Below are 15,112 nucleotides of genomic sequence, written 5' to 3'. Positions count from 1 at the left end.
TTGAATCAAGTGGTACACTGAGCACAGGAGTGACATCTGGGCATACCAGTCACACTTAGGGCGTCCCAATGAAGAATACAAAAAATTATGGACGGAATGCTTGAATTAAACTCAGCCACTGGTAATGACTCTGGGAAGCACCCCAGTTCATAACAAGGGCTAGCACCCACTCCTTCTGTGCAGACATGTGTCCAAGGGGAAACCACAATGGGTCTAATAGTGGGTAAGAATAATTCAAGATGTGAGCAAAGACTCTTGGCCCACCAAGTGAGTGCACTACACTAGAGAACAATAGTGGTGATTCCTTGCGTATTTGGAATAAGAATGGCATGTTTACTTTGTGAGAGCTGTTTGAGGAACTGATTAAAATAACACAGCATATCAAACAAACCTCAATGCCTCTATAGAGATGCAATCTAGAGGCATAACAGAAAAGGTCAATCTAACACAACCAATCTAAACCTGCATGTTAGATCAAATGTAACATTTGTTAGTAGACGCATTTGAAATCCAATCTCACATTTGTATCTAAATCTCAAATCCGTCAAATGTTTTTAGGTCGAACCTAGCGCAACTCGCATGTGCTGCTCTATGGAAGGCTTTTTGTGAGAGCTCAAAACTTCTCTGTGTGGGTCTAACTCCTCCCACACATTTGACTGGCATTTGGGTGCGTCTTTCAATAATGAAAGCACGCAAATGGCCAAAGGCGGGTGCATGTCCCACCTCTTCTCCAAAGGTTCACTGCCACTGCTTTTGCTCTCGGGAGCAAGCAGCAGCGCGCAGGGTGGCAGCTGCATTCCTCATCGTGGATTAAGTTACTAATTAAACACAGCGCGGTCGCTTTCTCTTTAGCAAATGCGCTTACAGTTTTGTGTGGGCGTGTTTCTCTTGTCTAAGCTGTGACAAGATAATTAAAAAAGATATTTGTTGTTTTCTGGAACAACAGCGCTAAGATAATGGTTTGGAATCTTTCAGCTCGGGCAAAGAAGTCCCACTTGCGCTGTAAAAAAAGGTTGTTTTAAATCCGGGTTTATTTAAGCGCTGATTGAACATTTGTAAAGGCCACGTACCAGGGATTAACTGGAACGCACAGGCACGTGGCTGTAGCGCTTGCCCAGTTATCAGTTTCAGGCTTACAAGAGGATTGGCCGTGTACCTTCATGGCGAGCTTGGGGATTGCGCTGCACTAGACACCTTATGAACTGCGCAAGCCTTAGTGGCAGTCATTAAAACGGTAGGCGACTGAGCTCGATGCAAGATTTCTCAGATAATTGAAGGGAAAACTCCCTGAGTGCAAAGGCCTGCCCTGCAGAATAAGTCACATTAACAATGGCTGGAGCTCGAAACCAAAATAATCATTAGGTTTACAAGATTAGAAGACTGGCGCATTAGAAGAAAGTAGCGGAATTCAGGAAGTAGCTGGCTATGTGCAGGTGCTGCACTTGCTGAGAGCAGTGGCATGTGTGGTTCTATTTAGCGACAGCTGATTGTACCACATGGTACCACAATGTTGATCTTTTAAAAGCAAGATGTTACCTACTAGGACTTTAGGTGGGCCCTCTCCTGCCGGTACTGAGCACCGAAACAGGTCGTTATCAGGCTCTGTTTTCAAGCCTGGCCTTTCTATGCCATGCCCTAGAAATACAGATTAGTGAGGGCAAGCTTAACAAAGATGGTTGATGCATTGTTACGTGAGTCACACGTAATACTTCCTCCATGAACGTGGAAACTGGGAAGTATTTGTAAAACGAGTGATGTTGTTTTAAAGGTATCCTGGTATGTTGTGCCTCTTTTCTCGCTGATATCATCTAGAGTCTCTTTGGAGCCTCTTGCAGCTACCCTGAGTAATTTTGTGTTGACCCGTCCTCTCCTGCTACATGCTATGACCATGCTTTCCTGCTCGACGTGGTGGTGTTCGAAACTGAAAGGGAACCATCCCCTGGACTGTCAACACATTATGCGAGTCACAGGTGGCACTTGGCTGAAACTGGCCTTTCCATCCTTCTGCGCAAGTGTTATGTTATGTTTATGTTATAACGAAGCCATTAGATGACAATGATGAACCGTAAACGTATGTTTACTTTTATCTTCATTCTCGTTTCTAAACATATTGATTCCTCCTGCAAGAGACAGGCAAAAATCTTCAAGTCTCCACATCCAGTATGATAATACCCAGGGCACATAGACAATGAGTCACCGCCTGCATAATTATGGATTTACCACACTTGTCAGACACTCCACTCTCGCTATGCAGTGTAGATATTTCAACGTCCTGTTTTTTTTTTATTTTAAAACTAAAAAAATGTTACGAAATAAAACTAAATGGGTAACAAGCACAATGGCTTAGCACTTGACCATTTGTAGAACTCCAGGGCCATTATTATCCCATGCGTGCACATGCTTTTTAATCTATAACATAGGCAACCATGGAATACAGGTGATTCAGGTGCCTTCAGTTGCTTTTATTTCCACACCTTTCAGTCCAATCTACCTTTCCTGATTTGCCCCCATAAAACTAGAGGGCACTCTAGTCATATAATCCAGACAACTAGGCAGAGGAAAAAATCTCTGGCAAAGAGCATCCTAGAGGGGCCATTTGGGACTTGCAGCGCCAGCCCGAAGAAGAGCAAGAGCCTAGGATCAAGCATGCCATCAAACTGGGTGAGGATTTATATAGGATATAGGACAGCTTGGCCTACCTGAATTGGTCTGATGATCATTACGGAACTGCACATACATTTGTGGGCATTAATTGATAGGGAGCACGTGTGCAGGACCAAAATTACCACCATCGCCTTTCTGCTCATTGTAGCACAACGGCAGACACTGTAAAAGTTTATTAGTCATGTTTCAGGGGTGATGGCTGCATTTAGTTAAACTTTTTGCTGCAAATGTGTTACTATCCATAATTGAAGGACTAGCGTGACTTGTCTACAGCATGACAACAATCAGACAAAACTCAGACAGGGTGGAAACAACAACTGTTTCTTTTACATGAAAATGTTTTATTCAATTATTCATGTCAAATGTTTTTCCAACATGACTGTTTTACCACACCCGATCTATCTGGCACGGTTTTTAAATTAGTTTCTGGTCTTAGGCAGAAGAAACATATCATTAAGTTTGAGAACAATCTGTCCGTATAAGTCAGGGACTGCAACCTTGCTTTCGCCATTCAAATACTTTTAATGTAAGGGGAAGGCAACTGAAAACCACATCAGGAAACATACTCTAACGGCCTAGAGACGTAAGGGGCTTTAATGCATTCTTAATCATTGAGGTCTATAGTAGATAACCAGCTTTAAAGGTGTAAATTACCTTCCCACACCAAAACAACAAACAAATAAATAAAAGGTCTAGGAGGTCAGTCTCAAAATACATAACAATACTACCATGAAACCGTTCCTTTAACTCCAGTTTTCAATGCTCGGTTTTGTTTTGCACGTTTCTAACACCAGATCTTAATCGCAGCAGGCAACTTGTGAGGACCTAAACGGATACCCTAACCAAGCACCTTCCTGCACTGCAGCAGTACTGGCTTAATAACAGTTAAGCCCTGCAGGAGGTCTAGTCATTATTGGTAGGGATATCGAGCTGCTTGTTCGTCTTCACTTCTCCATACTTTTACTACGTTTTACCTGTACTTTCCGCTCCAACTCTTAACACTGAAATTAAATATATTTCATCCAACCTTCACTTCATCCCCTCTTGTTAAACTTTACCATCATATTGTTTTCTTAAACTTGCTTTTACTTGAATTACATTAAATGTCATTAATACTATATATATTTTAAACATATATGTAATTTGTTTTAATTAGTTAAAATAATCAGTTACCTTACTCTAAAAATAACTAAATTCCTAAATCAATATACTAAAACCACGTATTTCTTTATATCTATTACATTTAAACATGAACACCTTTATTGAAACTAATTGACCGTAAATATATAATTTAAATAAATTAACTTTAAATTGATTATTATTCTAATAACGAAGTCTTACCCTGTCCATTAAGTAAATCAAATTATATTGAAAAAATAGATTTTTTAACCTTATTGCTCAACCTAACATGACATTTTATAAACTATATTCACTTTTCCTTTTTATGAAATTATTTTAAATATGAAAACTTACTTCTAACTGCAAGTGATTGTGATTTATTTTACATTAAATGTAAATAAATGAAGAGTTTATTCTAACATTAACAATTGTTGAACTTTAAATCATTTTGCTTGTAATTACAGTAATACTAACCCTGAATTAAACAAAACTACACCAACATCAATTGCTTACTAACAATTCTAATCATAAACTATGCATACCTTGAAACCAATATTCCTGCTTTGGAAAAGTGATAGCATAGTTCTGTAAAAGCGTACAACGTAAATGTGATCTTGAGGCAAGTGCAGGGAATTAAATATTAGGTGGAGGAAATGGGGCATGGTATAAATTGGACACCACCCAGCTGTGCAAGTGGTGAGGGGCATGAGCTATCCACCCAAATCACCTGTAAGGTTATCCACAGCACTATGAATGTATCACCTGGTTAAGCTGTTTTATTCTTTATCAAAAATAAACAAAAAGATAACTGACCTGCCATTACAGGGTAGTCAAAGTGTTCCGCTGCTGGATCGAGGTTGACAACCTGTACAGATCTGTTCAATTCTTCACAGTGCTGCACCAATGTAGAACAGTAGGTGCTCTGAAACATAAAATATATTGTTCCGCAAGTCTGATTGAAAGAAATGGACAGTCCTGGCCTCCTTGGTCACCACAGAGAGTGTACATGTTTTTGTCAATTAACATGGCATGGCAACGACTTCCAACCTTCTCTCCTCCACAAAAGAAAATGTGTCCTGGGTGTCTCAAAAATAAATTTCTACCACCTCAATCTTGAGCCACAGTCTATGCCTCCTACCTTTCTTGCAGGAGATCACGGTGGTCAATACCTTTAGACACTCTGGGCCTTTGCATTTACATATAGCTAGGTTTCCAGCAACAACCTTAGTCAGAGTAAAACATTGAAAATGCAGCAGTGCTATTGAGGTAGAGGATATTCAACCACATGTTGACCAGGCATAATGAGCAGCATGGGCCCTCTGTAAACATGACCCTTTTAAAATGGCTGGTGTGATTCACCAAGTCTTCTATCTGGACTACCTTTTTCTGTCAAACGTATACCACAAATACTGCCATGTGGCAAACCTTTGACCAACCTCCCACCTGCTCTTTTCTCTGTACCAAATACGTATATGCTAGATGGAAGGGTATATATCAGACAGCCAAAGTCTCAGTTATTTGGAATTCTTATTGAGATAATAGGGAAGATAAACGTACTTCTCTTTTGCAAACATCTTAAAAATGTGGTTGTTTGAGACCTAGTTCCATCTGTGATAGTCGCTTTGAGCTTTGCCTCGTGCTCTGAACAGTTCCAAGAGATATTTATTAGAGGGTGTTTATTTTTCTCTACAAATATCAGAGAAGAAAAAAAAGAGTAAGCAACAGCACCATCCTTATGGGGTATTGTGAGTGCTCTAATACGTGCTCAATTTACTTTGTCTTAGTAGTTCTATATGTATTTGACATTATTTGGAACATCATTCTTGTCATCATGGGGACCAATGGTAGTTCCAGGACTAGTTCTCTCCCGAGTAATTTCGATATGAAGCAAGAGGGTACACTTGAGGTCTTCTCTTGTAAGCAGGAGGCCAACCCAAAACTACTGGTAAAAGCCTAAAGGTTTGCAGAGGAAGATACCGTCCTTCTTGATTTCCCCACGCTCTGCCAGTAACTAGACATTTAATTTAATTTAATTTAATTGCGGGTTTATATAGCGCTAGGAATCGACTCCCGGAGGAGTATCTCCACGCTTCGACCGCTGGGGAACCCGTCCTGGCTCACCCTGAGAGATGGTCCCTGATGGGTATCTCTAAGGTGCGACCAAGCATCCCCGGCGGTCTGGGGGGCCATTGTGAAGATGAGGCAAGCTGATGCCCAGAGTTGCCGAGTGTGGTTTCTGACTAGAGTAGGCACCGAGGCGAGAATTATCGAGTCCGCTGACCCTGGTCCACGACCCTGCCGCGTCGGGAATCGAACCCTGGTCCCGGGCCGTTCTCTGCTTACGGGTCTGCCGCCTCTAACCAGTGAGCCACACTTCTCCACATTCAGTCTGCAGGACAAAGACCACCTGCTTCCGCAACCTTTATGCATTGGCAGTGCCTCCTGCCCTCTGCCATTGAGCCTCATTGCAGCTTTCTACTCCCTGTTTGTCTCAGAGTGACCACGTTTTAATCTCAACTGTCCACTTAAGAGGAGAACAGACAGTCTTGGGAGTAGAAATCCCACCACCTACTGAGACAGCACCAGCAACTGAAAGAGACAAAATAGAAACAGTGTTGAACTGTGCTAACATGTTGTACTGTGTGACCACTCAAGGGAGACTGCCCAATTGTTTTCCATTACTGCTTTCCCACACTGTGCTTGAGGTCTCAGCTCCCAATCAAAGGCAATACATCTACCCTCATCCCAGACACTGTGCGAAGGACAGCATTTGTTTCACTCCTTTTTTCAACAGTTCGGTATCAGCTTCCTGCAGAAAGATACTGTTAATAAGTCATCAAAAAGTTTAACAGCCCTGCAGAAAAATGCATCAACTGCCCCAAGACAAATTTGCAAATGGTTGGTCGCTGCCTGCAGTGAGCAAAACATGACGGGGTGTGGTTCAGAGTAATTATTAGCAGCTGAGAATTAAAAAAAGCAATCCACCTATCCATTTTTTCTTCCCCATATGAGTATGGAAGTCCTCCAAAGAAATACTGATACTATCCCATTAAAGGTGTAGCTGTCCTCAAAAGTCCCATTAAAAGTACATATAACCCTTCTGAGAATACGTGTACTTTCCAATACTTGCACAAGAACCAGCTGAGTACTGGTTTTGTCCTGCATTAGTGCGGCAGACAAGTCCTGTGCTGTCACACTAAAATTACAAACACCCATGCTACAAGGTTATGTTACTGCCCATCAGAATCCTAGCATCCCGGCTGAAATGTGTTCACAGATTCTATCAGAATGGCATCCTTGCTTAGAAGTGCTGGTACAGTCCATTGCGGGTATGTTGAGAAGAGTTATTACCAGCCCACTAAAAGCCCAACAACCCACTTGGCAGAAAGGTACTATCTCTTATACGAACAGCAGCACGGAAGAGTTGTACTGCTACCGTCCACTAGAAGGAGTGCTTTAAATGGGCTGCTTTTCACTGATACTAAAGTACCAGCATTATTTAATTTACTCCCCGGAGCTTTTCTTTCTTCAAGGAGTGTATCGGTACTCATGAACTCGACAAAAGGATCAGAGGCATGCGTGGGTCACTGTACGGCCATGCATCAGTGTTGCTTGCTCTAAGCAACAGCTCATTTGATTTATCAGGGCTGCCCGGGGGTTTGGACAGCATGTATTTATTGCACGGTAAATAACAGTACAGGATCAATTGACACAGGCAGGTAATCACATTGCAGGTGTGCAATGCAAGGGCCCACTGTTAGTCTCAAGCGAAACACGCGACAGGAAACCCCAATTTGTGCAGAGCTCAGTGATTTGGCGTTACAGTCCAGTTTAGAAGGCAAGAGTCAGTGTTAAAACACACGAGTTCCACATGGACACAATTTTACCAGGGGTGGTGGGTGACATTTGAAAGTGGTGGGGCGCAAAGTGATTTGCATACAGCACTGTAGCGAGCGCGCCCGAACCCCAAAAGGGGGGTTTGGGGGGGATAACCCCCCCCCAAGCAATTTTTTTAAAAAAAGAAGAAAAATCGTGCATTTTCAAGCAAATTTGAGAAAGCAGGAAGGTTAATAAAGCAATTGTGAAAGTGCAGTTATTACATTAATAGATGTCATAACATAGGTAGCTGCTTATTCAGTATAACCACAGAGCTTCATACATTCCGTCCTATTACAGACTCCGATATCAGCTTCAGCTAGGTTTCCAACAGCATAGCACCCCTTTGCTACATACAGATTACAGGTTCAGCCACATGATGAAAATAGCAACTTATTCAGTGTGATAATTAAGGGAGCAGAGCGCATGGAAAACATATTTAGTGATGGGCCGAGCAAAACACAACAAACAAATTAACTTCTTTCATCTCCTTTATTTCAAACCATTTACAGGGCTCAGGTGTTTTAAACCTTGTGATAACAACAAGCTAATTTGGTGAAAGCATACTTAGAAATCTTTATTTATGTATTGTAATTGTAGACTGGACCAAAAAAACGAGTGAAGGGGCTTCACCAAAGCAGATATGAAGATATGGCTCCTTACCCAATGCAGATTTTAACATTACAAAAGCCCTCCCTGTGGGTCTACTGACCTCAATAGTGTCAAGCTGGGCAGTGGCAAATTTGAGGTATAAATCTTTTGTGATGGTAACATCCCCGGGGCTTAAAGTGTCATGTGCAAAGAAAAGGTCTGGCCTTCCTATGTCCTGGAAGGATTCCTTTATATAACGTATCCACTGGATTTTTTTTACCATATTCCAAGGCCAGACAATCTGCTAAGATCAGGCTGGTTAAACCCTTATCTTCACATGTCCACATCTTTATGCAGCAAAGTACGGGTCTAATTACCAATTGGTCCACCATATAATCAACCTCAAAGTCTTCATGCACAGACCAAGCTGGCGTACCTTGGGGGACTCGCAGGACCCGGTGCAAAAACTTGTTTTCCACCACATGTAGCCTATGAGAAGGGATGTACCCCCAAACCTCACTGCTGTATAACACTTTCGCAGAGGCCTTGGATTTGCACAATTTTAAAATGACCTCCAGTGCCCATGATCCCAGTCTGCTAGCAAAGGTTCTAATAGCACCCGCAGATTTGTCCAACTCGCTAAGCTTCCCATTTAAGAGGGCTCTCCATTGTAACCAGTCGTTGAATAACACACCTAAGTAGGGAAAGACCGGAACCGTTTGCGAAAATATGGAGACCAACTTTAAAACTTTTCATCCGTGTCCCCCGACGTCTGGCAACGAATACAATCAACTTAGCAAAATTAACAGACAGGTCCAGCCTGTCCATAAAGGAGACAACGCCGTCTATTAAAATCTGCAGGCCGCTGGCCGTGCGATCATAATTGTCAAGGGATTAAAACACCACATTAATATTTAAAGGCAAGCCTATTAGTTTTATTAAAAGATCACCATCTTAATAATAAAAATAACTTTGATTTGATAGGGAATCATCAGTAAAATCAATGCATTTCAATGCCATATTTAAAGATTGTGAACAATAATAAGAAGCATTGAAATGTTTAACAATAAACATGAAGATTGTGAACATTAATAAGAAGCATTGAAATGTTTAATAAACATGAAAGCAATTTTTTATTGAATGCAATGTTAAACATGTGTTAGAATCTTTCTTCTTCATGTCTCAGTCCTGATAGAGCCGTAAGACCAACCACAAAGGGTTCCTGCAGTCGGAAGATGAAGAGCAAATACTCTAGCTTCAAGAATGCTTGAAATTATCACAAGCTTTTCCTGCAGTCATGTCCTCTATACCCCAAGAAACATAGGGTCCATTTTTGTAAGCTATTTTTAGGGGCCGCAACTCTCCCTGCAACTTACCCAAGCACTTATAAAATACTGGTGGTATCACTGCCCAGATTTGGGCACCACCATGCAGCAACATTTATTTAAAGTAGCCAAAGAAAGGCAGGGTACGGTGTTCCCGGGGATGGGGTCGCCGGGGAGTACCACAGCTTGGAGAGGGGGTTTCAAGCCTCTTGGCCCATATAAAAATAGATGCGCAACATCTTTGTTGTTGAGACCGCCATTGAGATCTAATCTTTTGATCCGCTGGTTCCACTCATCCTATGCAGCATGTAAGATACATAGATTTTGAACTGTAATTTCTCAAAACGTACTAAACAGATTTACACCAAATAAAAAAAAATGCTTTCTTGCTAAACATCTAGCTTGCTGCCAAATTTGGAGTATTTCTGTTCAGTCCTTTTTTTCTGCATCAGTGTTCAATTCCCCCTTTTTCCTAGGCCCTGCTTGATGGGTCACCAAAAGAACTTTCCAGGAAAGAACCTAGGTTGATGAGACTATTTTTTGAAAGTTTTGTGAAGATTCATAATACGGCGTCAAAGTTATTGGGAAACCCCAAAATCTATTTCCTATGAAAACATAGTCCTAATTATAACTACCCAGTTGCAAGTGTTACTAGGTAGTGTGTGTATCTATCTAAATATACACAAACACATATATATATATATATATATATATATACACATACACATATATATGTAATAAATACATATATATATATACACACACATACACATATATATGTAATAAATACATATATATGTGTATATGTATGTATATATTGCACACCAGGTGCTGTCAGGAAACGCCGTTTGCCTGCCTTCAAGCGCCGGTCCCAGCTGTGGCGACAGCTACCACGATACAGCAAAAGTTCAATTCCACAAGATAGGAACGAGGCGCCACACAAAATTCGATTTCTGGTAGGTTTAATCACCAAACAACAACGCGTTTCAGCCGCAGAAAGGCCTTTGTCAAGTTGTTTTACGATACCTCACAGTCACCATTTTGTATGCATGATGTCACAATGGACATAGAAGAAACACTACGGTCCGCAATTGCGGATTTCACCAAAACAAAACACAAACTCTTTTATACATGGTTATGTCTCTAAAAATGATTATAAATCATTATTGAAATTCTGTTGTGTGTATTTACATAATTTGGTACCGCAATGCCGATTTGATCATCATGATTCCATTTCTTCACAGATTTAATGGAAAGGGAAGAAAAGAAAACCGAAAGGAATTGCTGCATTTAAAATATGTCAGACCTCAGCAGCATTGCCAAATTTGGCGTAGCACCACGCTCAAAATTTATTTTGAAAATATGCTCCTGAGTGTCCTACACCACAATAGAGAAAGAGTAGCCAGGAAGGGAGTGATCAGGCTATTAAAATGAGAATGTTAGATGGTACAGCAAAATATAAAAGAGATTCAAACACCTTGGGGTACAGAGTACCCTGCCTATGGAGCGCATAGTGAACCTTTTGCATATGAGAGTCTTTCCTGCTTACAAATAATGTAATGTGAACACCAAAGATTCAGAGACAAGTGCACGGTAGTACTGAGGGGCACAGGAAGCGAGTATATGCTATGAAATCACAGCAAATACTGCAGTTTGGTATAAGTGATACTGCCCATGACATGGATTGAAAAATACTTTGGGCTGAAGTAAAAGTTGCCGTTTTTGGTGCAGAATAATTTACAGCTTTCTACCACAAACGATATTGGCCCTTTATTCAATGTATTCTTTCCAGATTCTCCTACTGCACAAAGTATACATCAGCACGGACAAAAATAATCTGTATTTTGAACGGTGCAATGGGCCCAAAATGCAAAAATTATGTGATAGCTTTGTGTCATAATGATTTTCTGCTGTAGGGATCTTCGCGTGACTGCACTTTTTATTTTGAGAGGGAGCGTACCAGCAGGTCTGAGCAGATTGTGCTATACTTAAAAGTAGAGAGTAGGGACACGTCTTAGAAACAAGCAGATTCGCGGGTACAGGACACCTGCACTTCAGATTTTCCATTTGGCTGCACTGAACTAACTGAACTCATCTCACACAACCACGCGCCAAAGAACAGACTCCATCGCTTGCTGGCATCCCCAGTCCATCTGAAAGAGCGCTCTGGTCGAGAATGAACTACAATTCCATCAAAATCATAGCCAGCGCTATATTTCTGCAAATACAATAACACAACTAGTTTCGTTCAATGAAAAGTATTTGAAAGTTGTTCCTAGTCCATTCAAAGTTTTAAACTGCTAGATGTGCGAATTACGAAATGCGACGTGTTTGATAGCGAACCCGTGCACACCCCCATTTCATCTTTTCATGACACTCGAAGTGTGACGTAAATCGTGTGGGTGACAGTCTGGATTTGTGCAAATACTTCTGGTACATTATTGTGCTCTGCTGCCTGTCTACCGCCTTCCGTAACTAACGGCATGAATAAGGACAACACATCTCTGTCGGCGCCGCCTGCTCCTTAGCGCCCTTTGCCCGGACCCCCATATCCTTTAGCGGTGTGCGCGGATTATGTGTCTGTGAGAGACTGAGTGAGGAAGGCAGGCGGCGCAGAAGTTTTTATAACTTGAGCCCATGATGAAACGTGCAGGCCCTCCTCCCTGGCTTGTGTGAAGAAGGAGCGTGCCTGAGTGTGAGAGAGAGTTTACTCGCCTTCCTCACGGCACTCGCCGCCTTTCCTCTTGTTATGTTGGGAGTCATGCCTTTCGCTTTTGTCCCCATCTCTGCGCGCGTGTCCCCGTCAGGTGTGAGCAGCCACTGCTTATTAATTATTATTAACTTACCAGCTCGAGTGACGGTCTGTCTGACAATGCCGAACTCAGTGTCAGACTTTAGTGCGCAACTGCCAACTACCGGAAACGTCACGGCGCGCACGTCCCCGACGGAGGGGGGCACAAAGATTACTCGCCCTGGCGCCATTTCAAAGGACGGGGCCCAGCAGACACACCCCCTGGTCCCTCTCAGTCAACTTGACTAAGTTGACGCTAAGGCGCATGCGCGGGCAAGTTTCCGCCCGTAAGTAAATTGCGCAGCAGAGTCAGTCGACTTGTAACCTAACCCAGCCCCACCCCCTGCGCACTCCCTATTCCATCGGGGCTGTCCCGGTCGGAACCCCCGAAGCGCTGCATTTTATTTAGGTGCTCCGTGCTCTCTCTGTTGCAGCCGCAGGTGCGTCCACCAGGCTTAGTGGGGCTACGCCCCTACGCCCCAATGGACGCACCGCTGCTGAATTTTACTCAAACAAATAATTAAGCTACATTCATTTTCCCTCAGTGCCCTGCCAGAAAGGGAGAGACAATGAAGGAGAAATGGGAAATAGAATGAGCTGAAGAGGAGAAGAAAGAATAAAATGAATGTGCTAATGAACTATACGAGTAAGAGAAGGAGGCACAACTACGAGAGAGTGACCGATGACAGAATGGGGTGGTATTGCTCTTGTCTTCCACAAGAGTAATATCAAGTTAGGAAAGGATGATTCAGACAGGAAGTCACAGATATAATTAGAGAAAGGATGAGAGAATGGGCTAGCGAGAAAGGATGAGAGAGCAGAATGGAGAATGAGGGAAAATGAGATGGGAAAAGTGCAGTTTTCGATTAAAAGTGAGCTACTAATGAATCACTTTTTAGGGGGATTCGATTTGATTAAGTAGCTTGGCTTCAAAATAAAATGCTATTTTTCTTCACATAAAGTTGCATGCTGAATGAAATGAAGGAAAGGTGAAACACTAGTTACAATCATAGTAAATATTTAGAAGACGCTATTGGGGTCTTTAATTATAAATAAAACAACACTGGAGGAACTATGAAATCATAGCAAACGTTGCTATGAAGTCGGGTGGTTCGTGGCAACGAATAGTGCTTAAATAAATCATCCATGCATGTTTCTTAGCCTTCACTTGGAGTTTCACAACTGTTGTTTTTGTTCTTCAAATACTTTTTACAAATGTACTTAATTATTTTTTTTACTTTTAAACTGACTAGCTCAACTTGGCGAGTACCTGTACTTATTTTTCCCATTTAAAGCACTGAACACAAGCGTAACAGCCTATCTGAGGAGTGATGGTGCTTTTCCACTGTAAACATTCCATCTCTTAAAAGATGTGGCAGTCCTAGAGAGAATTAATTACTGGCAATACACCACTGAAAACACACGAGGCCTTCTGGGAAATCCTGGTACTGTCCAACTATTATGACAAAACCCAACGGAATAGGTGTGGTGTTGACCAATTTTTGTTGTTGCAGTTTATATCGCGCAAACTTGACCCGAAAGTATCAGAGCGCTTTACATGAGCAGCAGATGCATTACAGAAGAACACATACATTTTTAGTAACGGGGAGATTACTTGATTTGAGCAGAATCACAGGATGTTTGAGCCTCCTGCCAAACTCGTACTTGATTCCCCACCGTCAAAATCGGTAGCTCTCGCCGCTAAGCCACACCATCTTCCTTTAATTCATTGAATCTCTATTCTAATTTTGAAGCATGGGGAGGTTTAAGACTGCCAGTACTAAAACGGTAACAAGACGAGGCGCTTAAATGCAATGCATTTCGACTTCTAATATTCATGAAATATTAGTCACACTACCAACTGTGCGACAACTTCTCTAGGGGTGCATGTCTTCATTTACCGCACTGATGTTTTGGGTCAGGAGAACTATGAGCATGTCCCCCTCCCCAGCCTCTTTATCTTGGCTTTCTCCCGTACCCGCGAGAATTGCGACTCATTTTGCAGTTAGGCAAAGGTGTCGCATTGATATAAGTTGATTCCCGCCACTGTCACTCTGACTGTAAACCTGTCTCACCTTGCCGCTGCCGGCAGGGCCCATCACCAACTGGGCATAACGAGGCATCGCTGCGGCCTGCAAAGCACTGGTCCAGCTATGACAGGACACTTCACCCAGCCGGACGCTGCTCAATCATCCCATCAGACACCCGAACCAAGCTTCGACAACAAGCACAGAGCCGACAAATGTGGCTCCGGTACTGACATAAAAGAAGGACTGCTTAAACCTAATCCACGGTAGCCATAGCCTGTTCATAGTAGATCATAGTAAACATGTCGGCCATCTTTAATTTTGTAACAATAACAGTATTTCCACACGATTTGTAAGAAGTATTCGAAGATGCTACTACACTTGAGATAATCAATGGAGGTTATTCTTAGATTAGTATTTCTTTTACATGTAAACGTGACGCTAAACGCCTTATAAAAATATGCTACTATAATGGCACTCGACATATTGTTATACTGCTGCTGTTCAGCCTGAGTGCCTGGGAGAGAGAATGTGGGTGAATTAAAAATTTGCTAACATTCGTGCCAAGAATTTTCAATTCTATTAAGGACAGGAGGCGAGGATTATGCTTTCTCAATTTCTTTACTGAAAAACACAGCAGCCAATCAGTACGCAGTAAAGAAATGATAAACTACATTACCCATAAACCCAGGGCAACCATAGAGTAGGTAAATGTATAA

The 15,112-nt window shown here is 42.0% G+C and overlaps 1 protein-coding gene across 1 annotated transcript in view; it reads right to left on the bottom strand.

Annotated features, from left to right (window-relative positions):
* GPN3 (GPN-loop GTPase 3) overlaps positions 1 to 14,640 on the bottom strand; it is a 116,255-nt gene extending 101,615 nt beyond the window's left edge. Inside the window, exons 1-2 of the mRNA XM_078667491.1 lie at positions 14,442 to 14,640; positions 4,597 to 4,705 (exon numbers count right to left, since the gene is read on the bottom strand). Coding sequence (XP_078523617.1) covers positions 4,597 to 4,705; positions 14,442 to 14,489 — 157 coding nt within the window. The 5' untranslated portion in view covers positions 14,490 to 14,640. The remainder of the gene's footprint in view (positions 1 to 4,596; positions 4,706 to 14,441) is intronic.
* Positions 14,641 to 15,112: the final 472 nt, after the last annotated feature.

This window comes from Lissotriton helveticus, chromosome 11 (assembly GCF_964261635.1).
Source record: "Lissotriton helveticus chromosome 11, aLisHel1.1, whole genome shotgun sequence".
Taxonomy (NCBI): Eukaryota; Metazoa; Chordata; class Amphibia; order Caudata; family Salamandridae; genus Lissotriton; species Lissotriton helveticus.
This window is presented reverse-complemented; position numbering and strand designations above follow the sequence as displayed.